Below are 19607 nucleotides of genomic sequence, written 5' to 3' on the forward strand. Positions count from 1 at the left end.
GGCTGTATATAACTGATTTAACTCAGTAACTGTTACACATGGGATTAGTTTGGCCCTTTGAAATGAAGCTTAACAAAAATTTCAAAATAAAAGCCTTGAATATTTTTACATCAGAAAATTGCTCTTTTGAGCTGTATATAACTGATTTAACCCAGCAATTGTTACACATGGGATTAGTGTGGCAATTTAAAATTAAGCTTGATGAAAATTTCAAAATAAAAGCCTTGAATATTTTTACATCAGGTCATTGCTCTTTTTGGCTTTATTTGACTTTTTCATCCAAAGCACTGTTACACATGGTATTAGTTTGGCCCTTTGAAATGAAGCATACTGAAAATTTCAAAATAAAAGCCTTGAATATTTTTACATGACGTAATTGCTCTTTTTGGCTTTATTTGACTTTTTCATCCAAAGCACTGTTACACATGGTATTAGTTTGGCCCTTTGAAATGAAGCATACTGAAAATTTCAAAATAAAAGCCTTGAATATTTTTACATGACGTAATTGCTCTTTTTGGCTTTATTTGACTTTTTCATCCAAAGCACTGTTACACATGGTATTAGTTTGGCCCTTTGAAATGAAGCATACTGAAAATTTCAAAATAAAAGCCTTGAATATTTTTACATGACGTAATTGCTCTTTTTGGCTTTATTTGACTTTTTCATCCAAAGCACTGTTACACATGGTATTAGTTTGGCCCTTTGAAATGAAGCTTAACAAACATTTCAAAATAAAAGCCTTGAATATTTTTACATGACGTAACTGCTCTTTTTGGCTTTATTTGACGTTTTCATCCAAAGCACTGATAAACATAGGATTAGTTTGGCGCTTTGAAATGAAGCTTAACAAACATTTCAAAATAAAAGCCTTGAATATTTTTACATCAGCTACTTGTGTTTTGAGCATTATATAACTATTTTAACCCAATGACTGTTACGCATGGGATTAGTTTGGCCCTTTGAAATGAAGTTTAACAAAACTTCCAAAATAAAAGCCTTGACAACATTTTAAATCATACTGAATGGTGCACGTCCGCCTCGCTTAACGTTCTTGCGGTTCTCCGCGTGCCACTGATTACGTCGCGGCGTTCTTTAGCGTCGACGCCGATTTGTGGCGTGACGACGCCGGGCCCAAGCCCGACGGGCGCGCCTTGGCAGGCCCCGGCTAAATTTCTTCCGAAATTTTCTAGTTTTCTAGTTATAATTCTTTATTTTTCTTCCGTCACCGTTAATGCGGCTCATACCGCTGGGTGCACACCTACAAATGAGGTATCAAAACGTGCAGAAAATTCACGCCATTGGAGCTATTATTTTTGGTGGGATTTGGGGTTAACGTGGCGACATAATTCGCAAAAAACTACGAAAAAAACCCCATTATAAGTCAATGGGAAAAATCCTGGAAATACCCTATTTTTGAGGATTTTCTGTGTCGTCACAAATTCACCTAGAAATGCCATTCAAATTTCATTTTGTAGATACGTCTGTGATCTCTTCGAAAGTGAAGACGGCTCGTCGATACCAGTTACGGTTTGTCCACAATTTGCCTCTAAGCGACCCAAAGTTTCTCATTTTTCCGAAAATTACAGTGCTTCTCTCGCTGATTAGAGTGAGAGATGAAGACAACTTTTTCAACCCAAATCATTTTTGAAATCGCCATCACGCCCACAAATATCGCACGATTAGTATCAAAATCGGTCCTGACATTGATACGCCTGTCTGCTCCGGTAAAATGTTTTCGAAATTTATCTAGACCGTACGGTTTTCTGTCACGGTGCTTCAGAGCAAAGTCATGCGACAGGATTTTCTGAGGCTGTCTGAGGCTCTCTCCCATGTATTTGAATAGAATTTCAGATCTGGGCACAACATTTCTTTCTCTCATCACTGTAAATGTTCTGAGTGAGGTACAGATATGAATCTCGGGACTATCGCAGAAGACACATAGGCCTGTCATACGCTCCAAACGCTTTTCGAATATGTATTACGGTTCCCGAACAGGAAGGATTTGTTTCCAATGCTTCTTTTCAGTAAAATGTGTTTGCTCAAACACACAATTGTGTGTTTGACAGCTCAGAGCTCAGAGCTCACACCCTGCTGAGACCATTATTTGCCATAGCAACGGATCTCAAGAGGCTATTGGCTGCTGGTTTGGACTACAGATACGCATCATTGTAGTTCTATCTATAGTGGAACCCTCAGTTGAAACAGATCAGGACTGAACTGGCCTTTAGAACTATTTGCTGCTATGGGCTGTATATAACTGATTTAACTCAGGAACTGTTACACATGGTATTAGTTTGGAACTTTAAAATTAAGCATAATAATAATTTCAAAATAAAAGCCTTGAATATTTTTACATCAGGTAATTGCTGTTTTTGGCTTTATTTGACTTTTTCATCCAAAGCACTGTTACACATGGTATTAGTTTGGCCCTTTGAAATGAAGCTTAACAAAAATTTCAAAATAAAAGCTTTGAATATTTTTACATCATGTAATTGCTCTTTTTGGCTTTATATGACTTTTTCATCCAAAGCACTGTTACACATGGGATTAGTTCGGAACTTTAAAATGGAGCATAATAATAATTTCAAAATAAAAGCCTTGAATATTTTTACATCAGGTAATTGCGCTTTTTGGCTTTATGTGACTTTTTTATCCAAAGCACTGTTACACAATGGAATAGTTTGGCCCTCTGAAATGAAGCATACTGAAAATTTCAAAATAAAAGCCTTGAATATTTTTACGTCATGTAATTGCTCTTTTTGGCCGTATATGACTTTTTCATCCAAAGCACTGTTACACATGGGATTTGTTAGGAACTTTAAAATGGAGCATAATAATAATTTCAAAATAAAAGCCTTGAATATTTTTACGTCATGCAATTGCTCTTTTTGGCCGTATATGACTTTTTCATCCAAAGCACTGTTACACATGGGATTAGTTCGGAACTTTAAAATGGAGCATAATAATAATTTCAAAATAAAAGCCTTGCATATTTTTACATCAGGTAATTGCGCTTTTTGGCTTTATGTGACTTTTTTATCCAAAGCACTGTTACACATGGTATTAGTTTGGCCCTTTGAAATGAAGCATACTGAAAATTTCAAAATAAAAGCCTTGAATATTTTTACATGACGTAATTGCTCTTTTTGGCTTTATATGACTTTTTCATCTAAAGCACTGTTACACATGGGATTACTTCGGAACTTTAAAATGGAGCATAATAATAATTTCAAAATAAAAGCCTTGAATATTTTTACATCAGGTAATTGCGCTTTTTGGCTTTATGTGACTTTTTTATCCAAAGCATTGTTACACAATGGAATAGTTTGGCCCTCTGAAATGAAGCATACTGCAAATTTCAAAATAAAACCCTTGAATATTTTTAAATCAGATAATTGCTCTGTTGAGCATTATATAACTGATTTAACCCAATGACTATTACGCATGGGATTAGTTTGGCCCTTTGAAATGAAGTTTAACAAAACTTCCAAAATAAAAGCCTTGACAAAAATTTTAAATCATACTGAATGGTGCACGTCCGCCTTACTTAACGTTCTTGTGGTTCTCCGCGTGCCATTGATTACGTTGCGGCGTTCTTTTGCGTTGATGCCAATTTGTAGCGTGACGACGCCGGGCCCATACCCCACGGGCGCGCCTTGGCAGGCCCCGGCTAAATTTCTTCAGAAATTTTGTTTTTCTAGTTGGGGCCTGCCATGCAAAGCAATGGCAGGAACCTATTACTCTACACCCAACAAGCGTCTCTTTATTATTATAGTTCTTTATTTTTCTTCCGTAACCGTTAATGCGGCTCATACCGCTGGGTGCACACCTACAAATGAGGTATCAAAACGTGCAGAAAATTCACGCCATTGTTGCTATTACTTTTGGTGGGATTTGGGCTTAACGTGGCGACATAATTCGCAAAAAACTACGAAAAAAACCCCATTATAAGTCAATGGGAAAAATCCTGGAAATACCCTATTTTTGAGGATTTTCTGTGTCGTCACTAATTCACGTAGAAATGCCATTCAAATTTCATTTTGTAGATACGTCTGTGATCTCTTCGAAAGTGAAGACGGCTCGTCGATAACAGTTACGGTTTGTCCACAATTTGCCTCTAAGCGACCCAAAGTTTCTCATTTTTTCTAAAGTTAGAGTGCTTTTCTCGCTGATTAGAGTGAGAGATCAAGACAACTTTTTCAACCCAAATCATTTTTGAAATCGCCAACACGCCCACAAATATCGCACGATTAGTATCAAAATCGGTCCTGACATTGATACGCCTGTCTGCTCCGGTAAAATCTTTTCGAAATTTATCTAGATCGTACGGTTTTCTGTCACGGTGCTTCAGAGCAAAGTCATGCGACAGGATTTTCTGAGGCTGTCTGAGGCTCTCTCCCATGTATTTGAATAGAATTTCAGATCTGGGCACAACATTTCTTTCTCTCATCGCTGTAAATGTTCTGAGTGAGGTACAGATATGAATCTCGGGACTATCGCAGAAGACACATTGAACTGTCATACGCTTAAAACGCTTTTCGAATATGTATTACGGTTCCCGACCAGGAAGGATTTGTTTCCAATGCTTTTTGTCAGTAAAACGTGTTTGCTCAAACACACAATTGTGTGTTTGACAGCTCAGAGCTCAGAGCTCACACCCTGCTGAGACCATTATTTGCCATAGCAACGGATCTCAAGAGGCTATTGGCTGCTGGTTTGGACTACAGATACGCATCATTGTAGTTCTATCTATAGTGGAACCCTCAGTTGAAACAGATCAGGACTGAACTGGCCTTTAGAACTATTTGCTGCTATGGGCTGTATATAACTGATTTAACTCAGGAACTGTTACACATGGTATTAGTTTGGAACTTTAAAATGGAGCATAATAATAATTTCAAAATAAAAGCCTTGAATATTTTTACATCATGTAATTGCTGTTTTTGGCTTTGTATGACTTTTTCATCCAAAGCACTGTTACACATGGGATTAGTTCGGAACTTTAAAATGGAGCATAATAATAATTTCAAAATAAAAGCCTTGAAAATTTTTACATGACGTAATTGCTCTTTTTGGCTTTATTTGACTTTTTCATCCAAAGCACTCTTACACATGGTATTAGTTCAGAACTTTAAAATGAAGCATACTGAAAATTTCAAAATAAAAGCCTTGAATATTTTTACATCATGTAATTGCTCTTTTTGGCTTTATTTGACTTTTTCATCCAAAGCACTGTTACACATGGTATTAGTTTGGCCCTTTGAAATGAAGCTTAACAAAAATTTCAAAATAAAAGCCTTGAATATTTTTACATCAACTACTTGCGTTTTCAGCATTATATAACTGATTTAACCCAATGACCATTACACATGGGATTAAAATAGACTGTTTTGCATGAGCAGCAGATAGATCCTCTATTGCACATGTGTCAAACTCAAGGCCCGCGGGCCACATGTGGCCGGCTACGTCATTTTATGTGGCCCTCTCCCCCCTACCACCGTTTTACAGCCCCATTGATTGACTTAAAATAGGTTTTGAGCACGAATTGACTACAAACTACATATCCCATAATGCCTTCCGATTCTTACCAACCAACATTACGGCTTCTCGCCACTAGAGTGCAGCAGAGTCACCTCAAGCTGATTATTAATTTTCCCAGCGAATAAAACTGAAACATCGACAAGCTAAGAAGCTAAAGAGCGAAGTTCCGTGATGTTTCAATCGAGGACTTTTACCGTCTACTGCCCCCTGATTTGATGCCACAGCTTCGACTCCATGCAGCTCGTGTTTTGTCCACGTTTGGAAGCACCTATCTGTGCGAACAGATGTTTTCAATAATGACTTTAAACAAGACCAAGCACAGATCGCGCATTACTGACGAAAACCTACACGCCGTTTTGCGGATTGCCACAGCACCAGAACTAAAACCAGACATCGACGAACTGACCAGGGGAAAACGGTGCCAGACATCCGGCCAGAAAACATTGGTAAGCACAAACAAACTACATTTAAATAGAATGAATGTAAAACCAAAACTCAGTATACTGGAATATGCATATAGTTTATTGATTTTGCTTGTGTTTTGTTTATTTACAGAACACAACACAATGAGGATGTGTGTGAGTTGGTGACGGGGTGAAGAGGGATCAGCGTTGTGTTCAAGGACAGGCAACGTCACCTCATTGTTTTGTTCTTATGTGAAATGCATGTTCGTTGTGTAATAAATAACGAAAAAGTTTTGTGAATGAAGTTGAGAGTTTATATCAAAACTTGTTTTTTATTATTTGTCTGCTTATCTTCAAAGCAGACAAAGAATAATTTTCCCAGCGAATAAAACTGAAACATCGACAAGCTAACGAGCTAAAGAGCGAAGTTTAGCTGAGCAGTTTAAAAATACTGAGCATATTTTTAAACTGCTCAGTTTAAAAATACTGTAATTTTTAAACTGAGCAGTAATTTTACATCCATGCAAACTCAAATGTAATATTTAAAACTTGAATACATAAAATCAGTTATTTAACAATATGAGGTGTTGTTTAAAAATAAAAAAGATAGCAATTTCTTTTTATTGCAGAGACATTAGATTCTTAAATTTATGGTATTCTTTAAATGTTGTAATTTTGGTTCATTGTAAACTTTACCTGTAAAACGTTTGTAGAAATCTTTAACATAAGGTCAATATATATTTTTAAACTGTAATATGTTGTGTGTGTGTGCGTTATTGAAAATTTATATTTGTGACAATCATTAGGTAAATGCTAATGAACTGCCTTCCTGCAGTTTATGAGCATTGAACTGTTACTAAACAGTTCAATGCAAGGTTCATTAGCGTTAGCATTTTAGCTTCAATAAGCTATTAGCTATTTATTTTACTTTTTAGCAATGTTTAGTATACTGAATGGAGTAAATCAATTATAGAAAATATCCTAGTGATTTCCCACATACTGATGAAAGCAATGACGCTAACATTAGCGTTTCTGCTGATTTTAGCTGATATACTTACTTTATAATACTGAATGGTGCACGTCCGCCTTACTTAACGTTCTTGCGATTCTCCGCGTGCCACTGATTACGTCGCGACGTTCTTTAGCATCGACGCCGATTTGTAGCGTGACGACGCCGGGCCCAGAGCCACGGGCGCGCCTTGGCAGGCCCCGGCTAAATTTCTTCCGAAATTTTCTAGTTATAGTTCTTTATTTTTCTTCCGTAACCGTTAATGCGGCTCATACCGCTGGGTGCACACCTACAAATGAGGTATCAAAACGTGCAGAAAATTCACGCCATTGTTGCTATTACTTTTGGTGGGATTTGGGCTTAACGTGGCGACATAATTCGCAAAAAACTACGAAAAAAACCCCATTATAAGTCAATGGGAAAAATCCTGGAAATACCCTATTTTTGAGGATTTTCTGTGTCGTCACTAATTCACGTAGAAATGCCATTCAAATTTCATTTTGTAGATACGTCTGTGATCTCTTCGAAAGTGAAGACGGCTCGTCGATAACAGTTACGGTTTGTCCACAATTTGCCTCTAAGCGACCCAAAGTTTCTCATTTTTCCTAAAGTTAGAGTGCTTCTCTCGCTGATTAGAGTGAGAGATCAAGACAACTTTTTCAACCCAAATCATTTTTGAAATCGCCATCACGCCCACAAATATCGCACGATTAGTATCAAAATCGGTCCTGACATTGATACGCCTGTCTGCTCCGGTAAAATCTTTTCGAAATTTATCTAGATCGTACGGTTTTCTGTCACGGTGCTTCAGAGCAAAGTCATGCGACAGGATTTTCTGAGGCTGTCTGAGGCTCTCTCCCATGTATTTGAATAGAATTTCAGATCTGGGCACAACATTTCTTTCTCTCATCGCTGTAAATGCTCTGAGTGAGGTACAGATATGAATCTCGGGACTATCGCAGAAGACACATTGACCTGTCATACGCTTCAAACGCTTTTCGAATATGTATTACGGTTCCCGACCAGGAAGGATTTGTTTCCAATGCTTTTTGTCAGTAAAACGTGTTTGCTCAAACACACAATTGTGTGTTTGACAGCTCAGAGCTCAGAGCTCACACCCTGCTGAGACCATTATTTGCCATAGCAACGGATCTCAAGAGGCTATTGGCTGCTGGTTTGGACTACAGATACGCATCATTGTAGTTCTATCTATAGTGGAACCCTCAGTTGAAACAGATCAGGACTGAACTGGCCTTTAGAACTATTTGCTGCTATGGGCTGTATATAACTGATTTAACTCAGGAACTGTTACACATGGTATTAGTTTGGAACTTTAAAATTAAGCATAATAATAATTTCAAAATAAAAGCCTTGAATATTTTTACATCAGGTAATTGCTGTTTTTGGCTTTATTTGACTTTTTCATCCAAAGCACTGTTACACATGGTATTAGTTTGGCCCTTTGAAATGAAGCTTAACAAAAATTTCAAAATAAAAGCTTTGAATATTTTTACATCATGTAATTGCTCTTTTTGGCTTTATATGACTTTTTCATCCAAAGCACTGTTACACATGGGATTAGTTCGGAACTTTAAAATGGAGCATAATAATAATTTCAAAATAAAAGCCTTGAATATTTTTACATCAGGTAATTGCGCTTTTTGGCTTTATGTGACTTTTTTATCCAAAGCACTGTTACACAATGGAATAGTTTGGCCCTCTGAAATGAAGCATACTGAAAATTTCAAAATAAAAGCCTTGAATATTTTTACGTCATGTAATTGCTCTTTTTGGCCGTATATGACTTTTTCATCCAAAGCACTGTTACACATGGGATTTGTTAGGAACTTTAAAATGGAGCATAATAATAATTTCAAAATAAAAGCCTTGAATATTTTTACGTCATGTAATTGCTCTTTTTGGCCGTATATGACTTTTTCATCCAAAGCACTGTTACACATGGGATTTGTTAGGAACTTTAAAATGGAGCATAATAATAATTTCAAAATAAAAGCCTTGAATATTTTACATCAGGTAATTGCGCTTTTTGGCTTTATGTGACTTTTTTATCCAAAGCACTGTTACACATGGGATTAGTTCGGAACTTTAAAATGGAGCATAATAATAATTTCAAAATAAAAGCCTTGCATATTTTTACATCAGGTAATTGCGCTTTTTGGCTTTATGTGACTTTTTTATCCAAAGCACTGTTACACATGGGATTCGTTCAGAACTTTAAAATGGAGCATACTGAAAATTTCAAAATAAAAGCCTTGAGAATTCTTACATGAGATTATTGCTGTTTTGAGCACTATATAACTGATTTTATCCAATGACTGTTATTCATGGTATTAGTTTGGCCCTTTGAAATGAAGCATAGTGAAAATTTCAAAATAAAAGCCTTGAATATTTTTTAAATGAAGTAATTGCTCATTTTGGCTTTATTTGACTTTTTCATCCAAAGCACTGTTACACATGGTATTAGTTTGGCCCTTTTGAAATGAAGCATAATGAAAATTCCAAAATAAAAGCCTTGAATATTTTTACATCAGCTACTTGTGTTTTGAGCATTATATAACTATTTTAACCCAAGGACTATTACGCATGGGATTAGTTTGGCCCTTTGAAATGAAGCATACTGAAACTTCCAAAATAAAAGCCTTGACAACATTTTAAATCGTACCGAATGGTGAACGTCCACCTTACTAACGTTCTTGTGGTTCTCTGCGTGCCATTGATCACGTTGCGCCGTCCTTTAGCGTCGATGCCAATTTGTAGCGTGACGACGCCGGGCCCAAACCCGACGGGCGCGCCTTGGCAGGCCCCGGCTAAATTTCTTCAGAAATTTTGTTTTTCTAGTTCTTTATTTTTCTTCCGTAACCGTTAATGCGGCTCATACCGCTGGGTGCACACCTACAAATGAGGTATCAAAACGTGCAGAAAATTCACGCCATTGTTGCTATTACTTTTGGTGGGATTTGGGCTTAACGTGGCGACATAATTCGCAAAAAACTACGAAAAAAACCCCATTATAAGTCAATGGGAAAAATCCTGGAAATACCCTATTTTTGAGGATTTTCTGTGTCGTCACTAATTCACGTAGAAATGCCATTCAAATTTCATTTTGTAGATACGTCTGTGATCTCTTCGAAAGTGAAGACGGCTCGTCGATAACAGTTACGGTTTGTCCACAGTTTGCCTCTAAGCGACCCAAAGTTTCTCATTTTTCCTAAAGTTAGAGTGCTTCTCTCGCTGATTAGAGTGAGAGATCAAGACAACTTTTTCAACCCAAATCATTTTTGAAATCGCCATCACGCCCACAAATATCGCACGATTAGTATCAAAATCGGTCCTGACATTGATACGCCTGTCTGCTCCGGTAAAATCTTTTCGAAATTTATCTAGACCGTACGGTTTTCTGTCACGGTGCTTCAGAGCAAAGTCATGCGACAGGATTTTCTGAGGCTGTCTGAGGCTCTCTCCCATGTATTTGAATAGAATTTCAGATCTGGGCACAACATTTCTTTCTCTCATCGCTGTAAATGTTCTGAGTGAGGTACAGATATGAATCTCGGGACTATCGCAGAAGACACATTGAACTGTCATACGCTTAAAACGCTTTTCGAATATGTATTACGGTTCCCGACCAGGAAGGATTTGTTTCCAATGCTTTTTGTCAGTAAAACGTGTTTGCTCAAACACACAATTGTGTGTTTGACAGCTCAGAGCTCAGAGCTCACACCCTGCTGAGACCATTATTTGCCATAGCAACGGATCTCAAGAGGCTATTGGCTGCTGGTTTGGACTACAGATACGCATCATTGTAGTTCTATCTATAGTGGAACCCTCAGTTGAAACAGATCAGGACTGAACTGGCCTTTAGAACTATTTGCTGCTATGGGCTGTATATAACTGATTTAACTCAGGAACTGTTACACATGGTATTAGTTTGGAACTTTAAAATGGAGCATAATAATAATTTCAAAATAAAAGCCTTGAATATTTTTAAATCATGTAATTGCTGTTTTTGGCTTTGTATGACTTTTTCATCCAAAGCACTGTTACACATGGGATTAGTTCGGAACTTTAAAATGGAGCATAATAATAATTTCAAAATAAAAGCCTTGAATATTTTTACATGACGTAATTGCTCTTTTTGGCTTTATTTGACTTTTTCATCCAAAGCACTCTTACACATGGTATTAGTTCAGAACTTTAAAATGAAGCATACTGAAAATTTCAAAATAAAAGCCTTGAATATTTTTACATCATGTAATTGCTCTTTTTGGCTTTATTTGACTTTTTCATCCAAAGCACTGTTACACATGGTATTAGTTTGGCCCTTTGAAATGAAGCTTAACAAAAATTTCAAAATAAAAGCCTTGAATATTTTTACATCAACTACTTGCGTTTTCAGCATTATATAACTGATTTAACCCAATGACCATTACACATGGGATTAAAATAGACTGTTTTGCATGAGCAGCAGATAGATCCTCTATTGCACATGTGTCAAACTCAAGGCCCGCGGGCCACATGTGGCCGGCTACGTCATTTTATGTGGCCCTCTCCCCCCTACCACCGTTTTACAGCCCCATTGATTGACTTAAAATAGGTTTTGAGCACGAATTGACTACAAACTACATATCCCATAATGCCTTCCGATTCTTACCAACCAACATTACGGCTTCTCGCCACTAGAGTGCAGCAGAGTCACCTCAAGCTGATTATTAATTTTCCCAGCGAATAAAACTGAAACATCGACAAGCTAAGAAGCTAAAGAGCGAAGTTCCGTGATGTTTCAATCGAGGACTTTTACCGTCTACTGCCCCCTGATTTGATGCCACAGCTTCGACTCCATGCAGCTCGTGTTTTGTCCACGTTTGGAAGCACCTATCTGTGCGAACAGATGTTTTCAATAATGACTTTAAACAAGACCAAGCACAGATCGCGCATTACTGACGAAAACCTACACGCCGTTTTGCGGATTGCCACAGCACCAGAACTAAAACCAGACATCGACGAACTGACCAGGGGAAAACGGTGCCAGACATCCGGCCAGAAAACATTGGTAAGCACAAACAAACTACATTTAAATAGAATGAATGTAAAACCAAAACTCGGTATACTGGAATATGCATATAGTTTATTGATTTTGCTTGTGTTTTGTTTATTTACAGAACACAACACAATGAGGATGTGTGTGAGTTATTGACAGGGTGAAGAGGGATCAGCGTTGTGTTCAAGGACAGGCAACGTCACCTCATTGTTTTGTTCTTATGTGAAATGCATGTTCGTTGTGTAATAAATAACGAAAAAGTTTTGTGAATGAAGTTGAGAGTTTATATCAAAACTTGTTTTTTATTATTTGTCTGCTTATCTTCAAAGCAGACAAAGAATAATTTTCCCAGCGAATAAAACTGAAACATCGACAAGCTAACGAGCTAAAGAGCGAAGTTTAGCTGAGCAGTTTAAAAATACTGAGCATATTTTTAAACTGCTCAGTTTAAAGATACTGTAATTTTTAAACTGAGCAGTAATTTTACATCCATGCAAACTCAAATGTAATATTTAAAACTTGAATACATAAAATCAGTTATTTAACAATATGAGGTGTTGTTTAAAAATAAAAAAGATAGCAATTTCTTTTTATTGCAGAGACATTAGATTCTTAAATTTATGGTATTCTTTAAATGTTGTAATTTTGGTTCATTGTAAACTTTACCTGTAAAACGTTTGTAGAAATCTTTAACATAAGGTCAATATATATTTTTAAACTGTAATATGTTGTGTGTGTGTGCGTTATTGAAAATTTATATTTGTGACAATCATTAGGTAAATGCTAATGAACTGCCTTCCTGCAGTTTATGAGCATTGAACTGTTACTAAACAGTTCAATGCAAGGTTCATTAGCGTTAGCATTTTAGCTTCAATAAGCTATTAGCTATTTATTTTACTTTTTAGCAATGTTTAGTATACTGAATGGAGTAAATCAATTATAGAAAATATCCTAGTGATTTCCCACATACTGATGAAAGCAATGACGCTAACATTAGCGTTTCTGCTGATTTTAGCTGATATACTTACTTTATAATACTGAATGGTGCACGTCCGCCTTACTTAACGTTCTTGCGATTCTCCGCGTGCCACTGATTACGTTGCGGCGTTCTTTAGCATCGATGCCGATTTGTAGCGTGACGACGCCGGGCCCAGAGCCACGGGCGCGCCTTGGCAGGCCCCGGCTAAATTTCTTCCGAAATTTTCTAGTTCTTCTTGTTCTTCTTGTTCTTCCTGTTCTTCCTGTTCATCTTGTTCTTCTTGTTCTTCCTGTTCATCTTGTTCTTCTTGTTCTTCCTGTTCATCTTGTTCTTCCTGTTCATCTTGTTCTTCCTGTTCATCTTGTTCTTCCTGTTCATCTTGTTCTTCTTGTTCATCTTGTTCTTCTTGTTCTTCCTGTTCTTCCTGTTCTTCCTGTTCTTCCTGTTCATCTTGTTCTTCTTGTTCTTCCTGTTCTTCTTGTTCTTCTTGTTCTTCCTGTTCATCTTGTTCTTCTTGTTCTTCCTGTTCTTCCTGTTCACCCTGTTCTTCCTGTGCTCCTTGCGGTCCGCGGCCCTGGCCTCGTGATTGCAGCCTGACCCCGAGCCGCCTTCGCGCTGCGGCGGCTTTAATAAACTCTTCAGGGTCCGGCTGACTCTCTGAATCAAATCAAACGGAGAGGAAGCCTCAGGGCCTCTTCCTCTCGTTCAGCTGCTCATGTTTGCTAAGTTTAGTTGCGGTTTTATCTCATCGGCGCTCCTGCAGCCCTCCGGAGGCTGACACGTCCGTCCGGATCAGGCAGGGCCAGACGAGGCCCGGAGCCAGCCCGGTCCGGGGGCGGAGCCACTGACGCTCTGACCTTTCGTGTTCAGAGCGGCTCTGAGCAGGCAGAATGAGTCCTGGTGCAGGAAGCGCTGCGCTCAGAGGCTCTAAAAAGATACAATGCGTTGATTCGGTTCAGGAAGCGTTTTCAGGTTCCGGCCGTCGGATCCGTCCAGGAGTTTCTGCCACTCTGGTTTCCATATAGCTGCTTTTAACTGGCTGCTTTAAAAAAATTACCATCAATAAATCAACAACCATATCACACCCTGATTCCTACTGAACCCCTAAAGGAAAAAAAACAATTAAAAATTAACTTTTTCATTCCCAGTATCTGGTCCACATGAAAAAGTTTATTATTTTTTCACTCAGTGTCCCTTTAGGGCCTCCGTAGAATCTATTTCCCTTATCTATGTTTAAATATTGTGATTTTCAGACTTAGTGACATTAGCATGCTAAGCTAATGTTAGCTAACATGCTAAAGTTCAGAAATAATTATTGAGATTTTCAGTTTTATCCTCCACAAGGTAAAAATTTGTCCCATTATAGAAACAAAATGGAGACAAAGTTGGTGTAAAGTAATGCACAGTGCGCTGTAGTTTGAGCTAACGCTAACTATGCAGAAACATTACATTTCTGCTGCAGATGTGTTAAGTAACTTTGTTGTTTTTAGTGGCAGCTGATTGTCTCTCAGTTCAGGTGTTTCTGTCTCCATGCAGGTAAAATGTTCAAGTCTCTGGATCTGTCGCTCATCGTGGAGTTCATGCTGATGTTCTATAAGGACAAGCCCATCGACTGGCTGCTCGACCACATCATGTGGGTCAAAGTGTGCAACCCGGAGAAGGACGCAGTGAGTCCAAAGCCGCCGCTTTCTCTCCTTTTCTTCTTGAATCGATCATTTTCCAAGAATGAATAGAAACCCTGAAGACGTTTGTGCCGGGATCAGCCATGTTGCCTGTTGTCTCCGTCAGAAACACTGCGACCGGCAGAAAGCCAACCTGAGGATCCGATTCAAGCCGTCGCTCTTCCAGCACGTCGGCACTCACTCGTCTCTGGCCGGGAAGATCCAGAAGCTGAAGGTACTGTCTCTTCCTGCGCACAGAAATCTGGAATCAGGATCATTTCCTGCTGCGACCTTCAGCTGTCTCTTCTGCAGCAGACAGACTGACGGATGTGGAGTGGCCTAGTCCAAGTCTGGACCTAATTCAACTGGAGAAGCCTGAATGTGTTGCTAAAACGCCTCAGAAACAGCTGATGGACGACGAGTTCCTGTGTTCAGAGGGTTGATTACTTTTCTCACAGCAAAAATAAAAATAAATGAGAAAATAAATAATTTGTTCATATGAATCAACTGCTGGAGCGATTCATAACGTTTCCACAAAATAACAAAGTTTGCTGGACGATCAATCGCGGTTCTGTTGAGGTTCTGTGTTGGAGCCAAACAGTGTTAACGCGGCGGCTGCGGTCGGAGCCGAACGATTGGACATTGATTGTCCTCGCTGATGAATGGATGAACTCTTTCATCCATTCATGAATGAGTCGTAACTCTGCAGCTTTATGGGAAAATCATCTGGAAAAGAAACCCAAAGAGAAAACATGAGAGTCCAGAGCGGAGCGTTTCTCCGGAGGCTGCTCTGGTCGGGAAGCTGCGGCTTTTTGTCCAGGTTTACGTCTGAATGGTGTGAAACCTGAACCACCATGAAGCCACTCCAATACAATCTAATAGAAATTAGGCTGAAACAGGATTTTACCAACCATAAAGTTTCTGTTTAGGTACAACTTTCAATGTTTCTCATTCCAGCTGTATTAAAAATTATTCTAATAAATTCATTAATCCTTTTTGTGCAGCAGATAAATTAATATTTCACATGCAGATACATTGTAACTCGGCTCAGAAGCTAGCTTTGTTGAAAATCAACCGTTAGCCACTAAAAAATTCTAAATTCTGGGTATTTTTGCACCAACTTTATCAATATTTATCACAGATAAATACTTTAGGTGTAAAAATGTACATAATTAGACCCATAGAAATTATACTTACTGATAATATTTAGATTTTTCAAAATGGCCGCCCTGGTTAAATTGAGAATATATGTTTGAACTAACAGGGGCCATAAATGCTAATATTTTAACACAGATATATAAATGTAACATTTGATGATCAATGCTGCTAAATTTGATTTAATGGTTTCAACATAAATTAAAAGATTTTAAATTAACATTTATATGTAAGATTTTAAGAAGCTGGCAAGTTTACTTTGTAAAAGTTCAAAGAACAATCTTCATAGTTGGATTGTTTTGTTACCATAGCAACAATCTGATTCTGTGAGTTTAATCTTTGACTTTGAGCTGTTTGTTCACAAATACAAATTAATAAACTGTAATTATAACTGATTGACTTCAGGTTGGCCAGTTAATCTACTCTCTCTCTCCCAGATTAAATCCAACCCAGAAGCTGTTAGAGGTGCTGATGGGTTTTAGCAGCAAGAGGGGCCCCTAGGTCAGATTCTGCCCCAGGCCTCATGCAGCCTTGGACCGGCCCTGCAGGATGAGTTCAATCTGCTGCACTGATGATGAGCAAGAAACGGAGATTTAATTTAATGCTGCTAATGTGGCTTTAGTAGCTCTAACATTTCTGTCTGTTGAGTTTTAATAAGAGTCACAGAAACTGTTTTGGTTGCTGGAGTTTTAAGGGACGAGATTCTCAGATCTCCACACAGCCGCACGCATTAACTCTGGCTGACTAAGTGGACAAAACATTTGGTATGGTTTGGAGCATCGTGTTACCGGAAAAATAATACTAAAAATAATCATAAAATAATATAAAACCAGCGCCAACGCTCCTCAGCGGCTGAACCTGCATGATGAGGTTAGCGCTGGTTCGTTAACCGCTAACGCTCCGGCCAACCGGGAACACAGACATGAACTTCACAGGGAAAACAGCGCCACACGCTGGGCAGCTTGTTGAGATGTAAACGCCACATCATTCTTTGTTCACAAATATAAATCATTCTCACCGCTCCTCAACGTTCCTCTGAAAGCGACTACAAGTTATTCCTGTGGTTCACATAGAGCTGCACAACCAGAGCTAACACGGCGGGTTTTAGACTCTGACCTTGATGTGGAGTTCGCCAAAGAAACATGATTCCTCACAGGGGGTTGATGTAAATATCCATACAGGTCAGCCTGCGTCCAGTTTAGCTGTGTGAAAGGAGGAGTGTGATCCTGCTGAGGTAAACTTTAGACAGATCGCGGCAAAGCGCTGAGGCTGCAGTGGAGTGGTTGGTCCGCTCTGCCGGCTTTAAATACATAAACTATAAGCATATCTATTAGGAATAAATTTGCTCTGCCAGTGAAATGCTCAGAGCAACAGAGACGCTTTCAATCTGGCTTAAAGAAGAAAAAAATTAAGCAATTTTTCTTTTTTAATTATTATTTTCCTGAAAACAAAAACAAGCAATGCTTAGCCTGGCGGGGGGCTAGTAAAGCATGGCGGCTGCCAGGCTTATAATGCACTGGGGGAAACCCTGGCTTTAGATTACAGTGGCTATTACCAGTGGTGGGCACAGCTAACCAAAAAGTTAGCTTCACTAAATTGCTAACTCACTAAGTGTTTAGCGTTAGCATATGTATCGCTAAACAGCAAAACACTTAGTGAACGGCGCATTAAAGAATTAGCAGAAGCTAATGCTAACTCAAAAAACACAAAACATTTGTGAACGCTAAACTGCTAAGCTTAAAAATATTTGCAAATGCTAACGTTAAACCACTAGACACAAAAAGTTATCAGAAGCTAATGCTAACCATTAAGACGCTCGTCTCTCTTCTCCTTCCTGGTCTGAGACTTGCTAAGAGCAAAGTCCTCAGATTCTGATTCTGTTGCATTTTATCACGTTAAAGTTGCGTAAATGTGATGACCAAATGAAAAACATGATGTGACATGAAGTTCACCCAAAATGGGGAACATTTTATTTCAATAGCTGGTTTAAAAGACTCAAAAACGGCAGCCATCTTGAAAAATGTCTGTCATCCAGTGGCTGAGAAGAGAACATGCTAAAGCTGATGTTGGTGGTAGCATCCACAGCTGGGAGAGTTTCCTGTTTAAGCGTCGTTTTTCCTCAGAGGGGAATGAATGCGATCGTTTTTATCGTCCTGCTTCTTCTCCAGGACAAGGACTTTGGGAAGCAGACGCTGCATAAGGGTCACGCCAACCCGCAGGCGGAGGTGACCACCAGCCTGAAGACCTACCAGCACTTCACCCTGGAGAAGGCCTACGCCGGAGAGGACTTCTTCTGGGCCTTCACGCCCGTGGCTGGCGACTTCATCAGGATCCGCTTCTTCACTCCCGTCCGCATCGAGAGGTCCGTACGGCGCGGCGCGGGGGAGGGACTTCCTGTCTGGAGTTCTTCTTCTTCTTCTTCTTTTGCTTTTTATTGGCGGCTGGCATCCAACTTAAGGTGCATTTACCGCCACCTACCAGACTGGAGTGTGGTCATCAGAGATCTCAGAGGGAATTAAATCCACCTCAATGATGTGTAGGATGTGCAAATTCGCATCCTAACACACTCATTATTACCTGAATTAATGCATGAACATGCACTGGCATACACATACATATTTGTTCATATCCTAAATACGACTCATTAACCCAGTGTTAATTAAAAACCTAAATAAGAGATTCCTAACATAACTTGATTTATTATCCAATAGACTAATCATAGACATTCCTATATTCTTTCTACTTAGTAACGACTTTAAAATCTGGCGTTCCTCTGAGTATTTATCACATTCTAACAAGACATGCTCCACTGTTTCCACCTGATTGCAATAATTACAAGCCCCATTCCCATGCTTTCCTATTTTAAAGAGCGAACTATTAAGTCCAGAATGTCCAATTCTAAGTCGAGACATAACTACTTCCTTTTTCCGCCTTCCACTCATATAATTACTATCTCCCACACTCTTTTGAATTGTATATAGTTGTCTCCCATTATCATGGTTATCCCATAGCTCCTGCCAAATCTTAATAATTTCTTTTTGAATAATAGATTTGCCCTCATTTTTACTCAAAGGAATATTCAGATGAACAATATCTGATTTCAAGGCCTGCTTAGCTAGAATATCTACTTCCTCATTTCCTTCTATACCTACATGAGCCGGAATCCAGACAAATTTAACCAAGCATTTATTGTTATGAAGATAAACTAATAATTGATATATTCTTAATATCAAATCTAATCTGCTAGATTTACCAGATTTAATACTTAATAATGCTGCTTGACTATCTGATGCTATGATAAATGTACTTACTTCCCTATTATCATTACCAAGCAACCATTCTAAGGCCAATATGATGGCTGATAATTCAACTGTAAAAACAGCTAAATGGTCAGCTGTTCTCCTCTTAATCAAGACTTTATGGTGTGGGATATTCACTGCTGCCCCAGTTCTACCACTATGTGGATCTTTAGATCCATCTGTATATATAATTATGTTGTCTTTATACCTTTCAAAATATCTATCAACTACAACCCATTCTGGAGTCTTTCCCTTTTTTAGAATTTCATTTAATTGAAGATCAACTTCTGGAGTTATAAATAACCATGGAGGAATTTCAGATTGAGGAACTGTAGCACTATACTGGAGCATAGTTAAACCAAGCTGTTTTGCCTTTATTTCCCCAATCCATCCAAAACTATTACAATTTAATTTATGATGTTCCCAACATTCCTTCAGCACCATCTTAGTTGGATGATCACACTTATGTCCTTGTAGGTTCACCCAGTACATGTACATTA

The 19607-nt window shown here is 38.5% G+C and overlaps 1 protein-coding gene across 3 annotated transcripts in view; it reads left to right on the forward strand.

Moving 5' to 3' along the window:
* LOC116714596 (alpha-1,3-mannosyl-glycoprotein 4-beta-N-acetylglucosaminyltransferase B) overlaps nt 1-19607 on the forward strand; it is a 776799-nt gene that overhangs the window by 748185 nt on the left and 9007 nt on the right. For all 3 annotated transcript variants that reach the window (XR_004338082.1, XM_032555272.1, XM_032555271.1), the window contains exons 9-11: nt 14529-14659; nt 14781-14888; nt 17977-18170. Coding sequence is in view for 2 of the 3 variants with exons in the window: in XM_032555272.1 (XP_032411163.1) it covers nt 14529-14659; nt 14781-14888; nt 17977-18170 (433 nt within the window). In the remaining variant the exon portion in view is untranslated. The remainder of the gene's footprint in view (nt 1-14528; nt 14660-14780; nt 14889-17976; nt 18171-19607) is intronic.

This window comes from Xiphophorus hellerii, chromosome 23, assembly GCF_003331165.1.
Source record: "Xiphophorus hellerii strain 12219 chromosome 23, Xiphophorus_hellerii-4.1, whole genome shotgun sequence".
NCBI classification, from domain to species: Eukaryota; Metazoa; Chordata; class Actinopteri; order Cyprinodontiformes; family Poeciliidae; genus Xiphophorus; species Xiphophorus hellerii.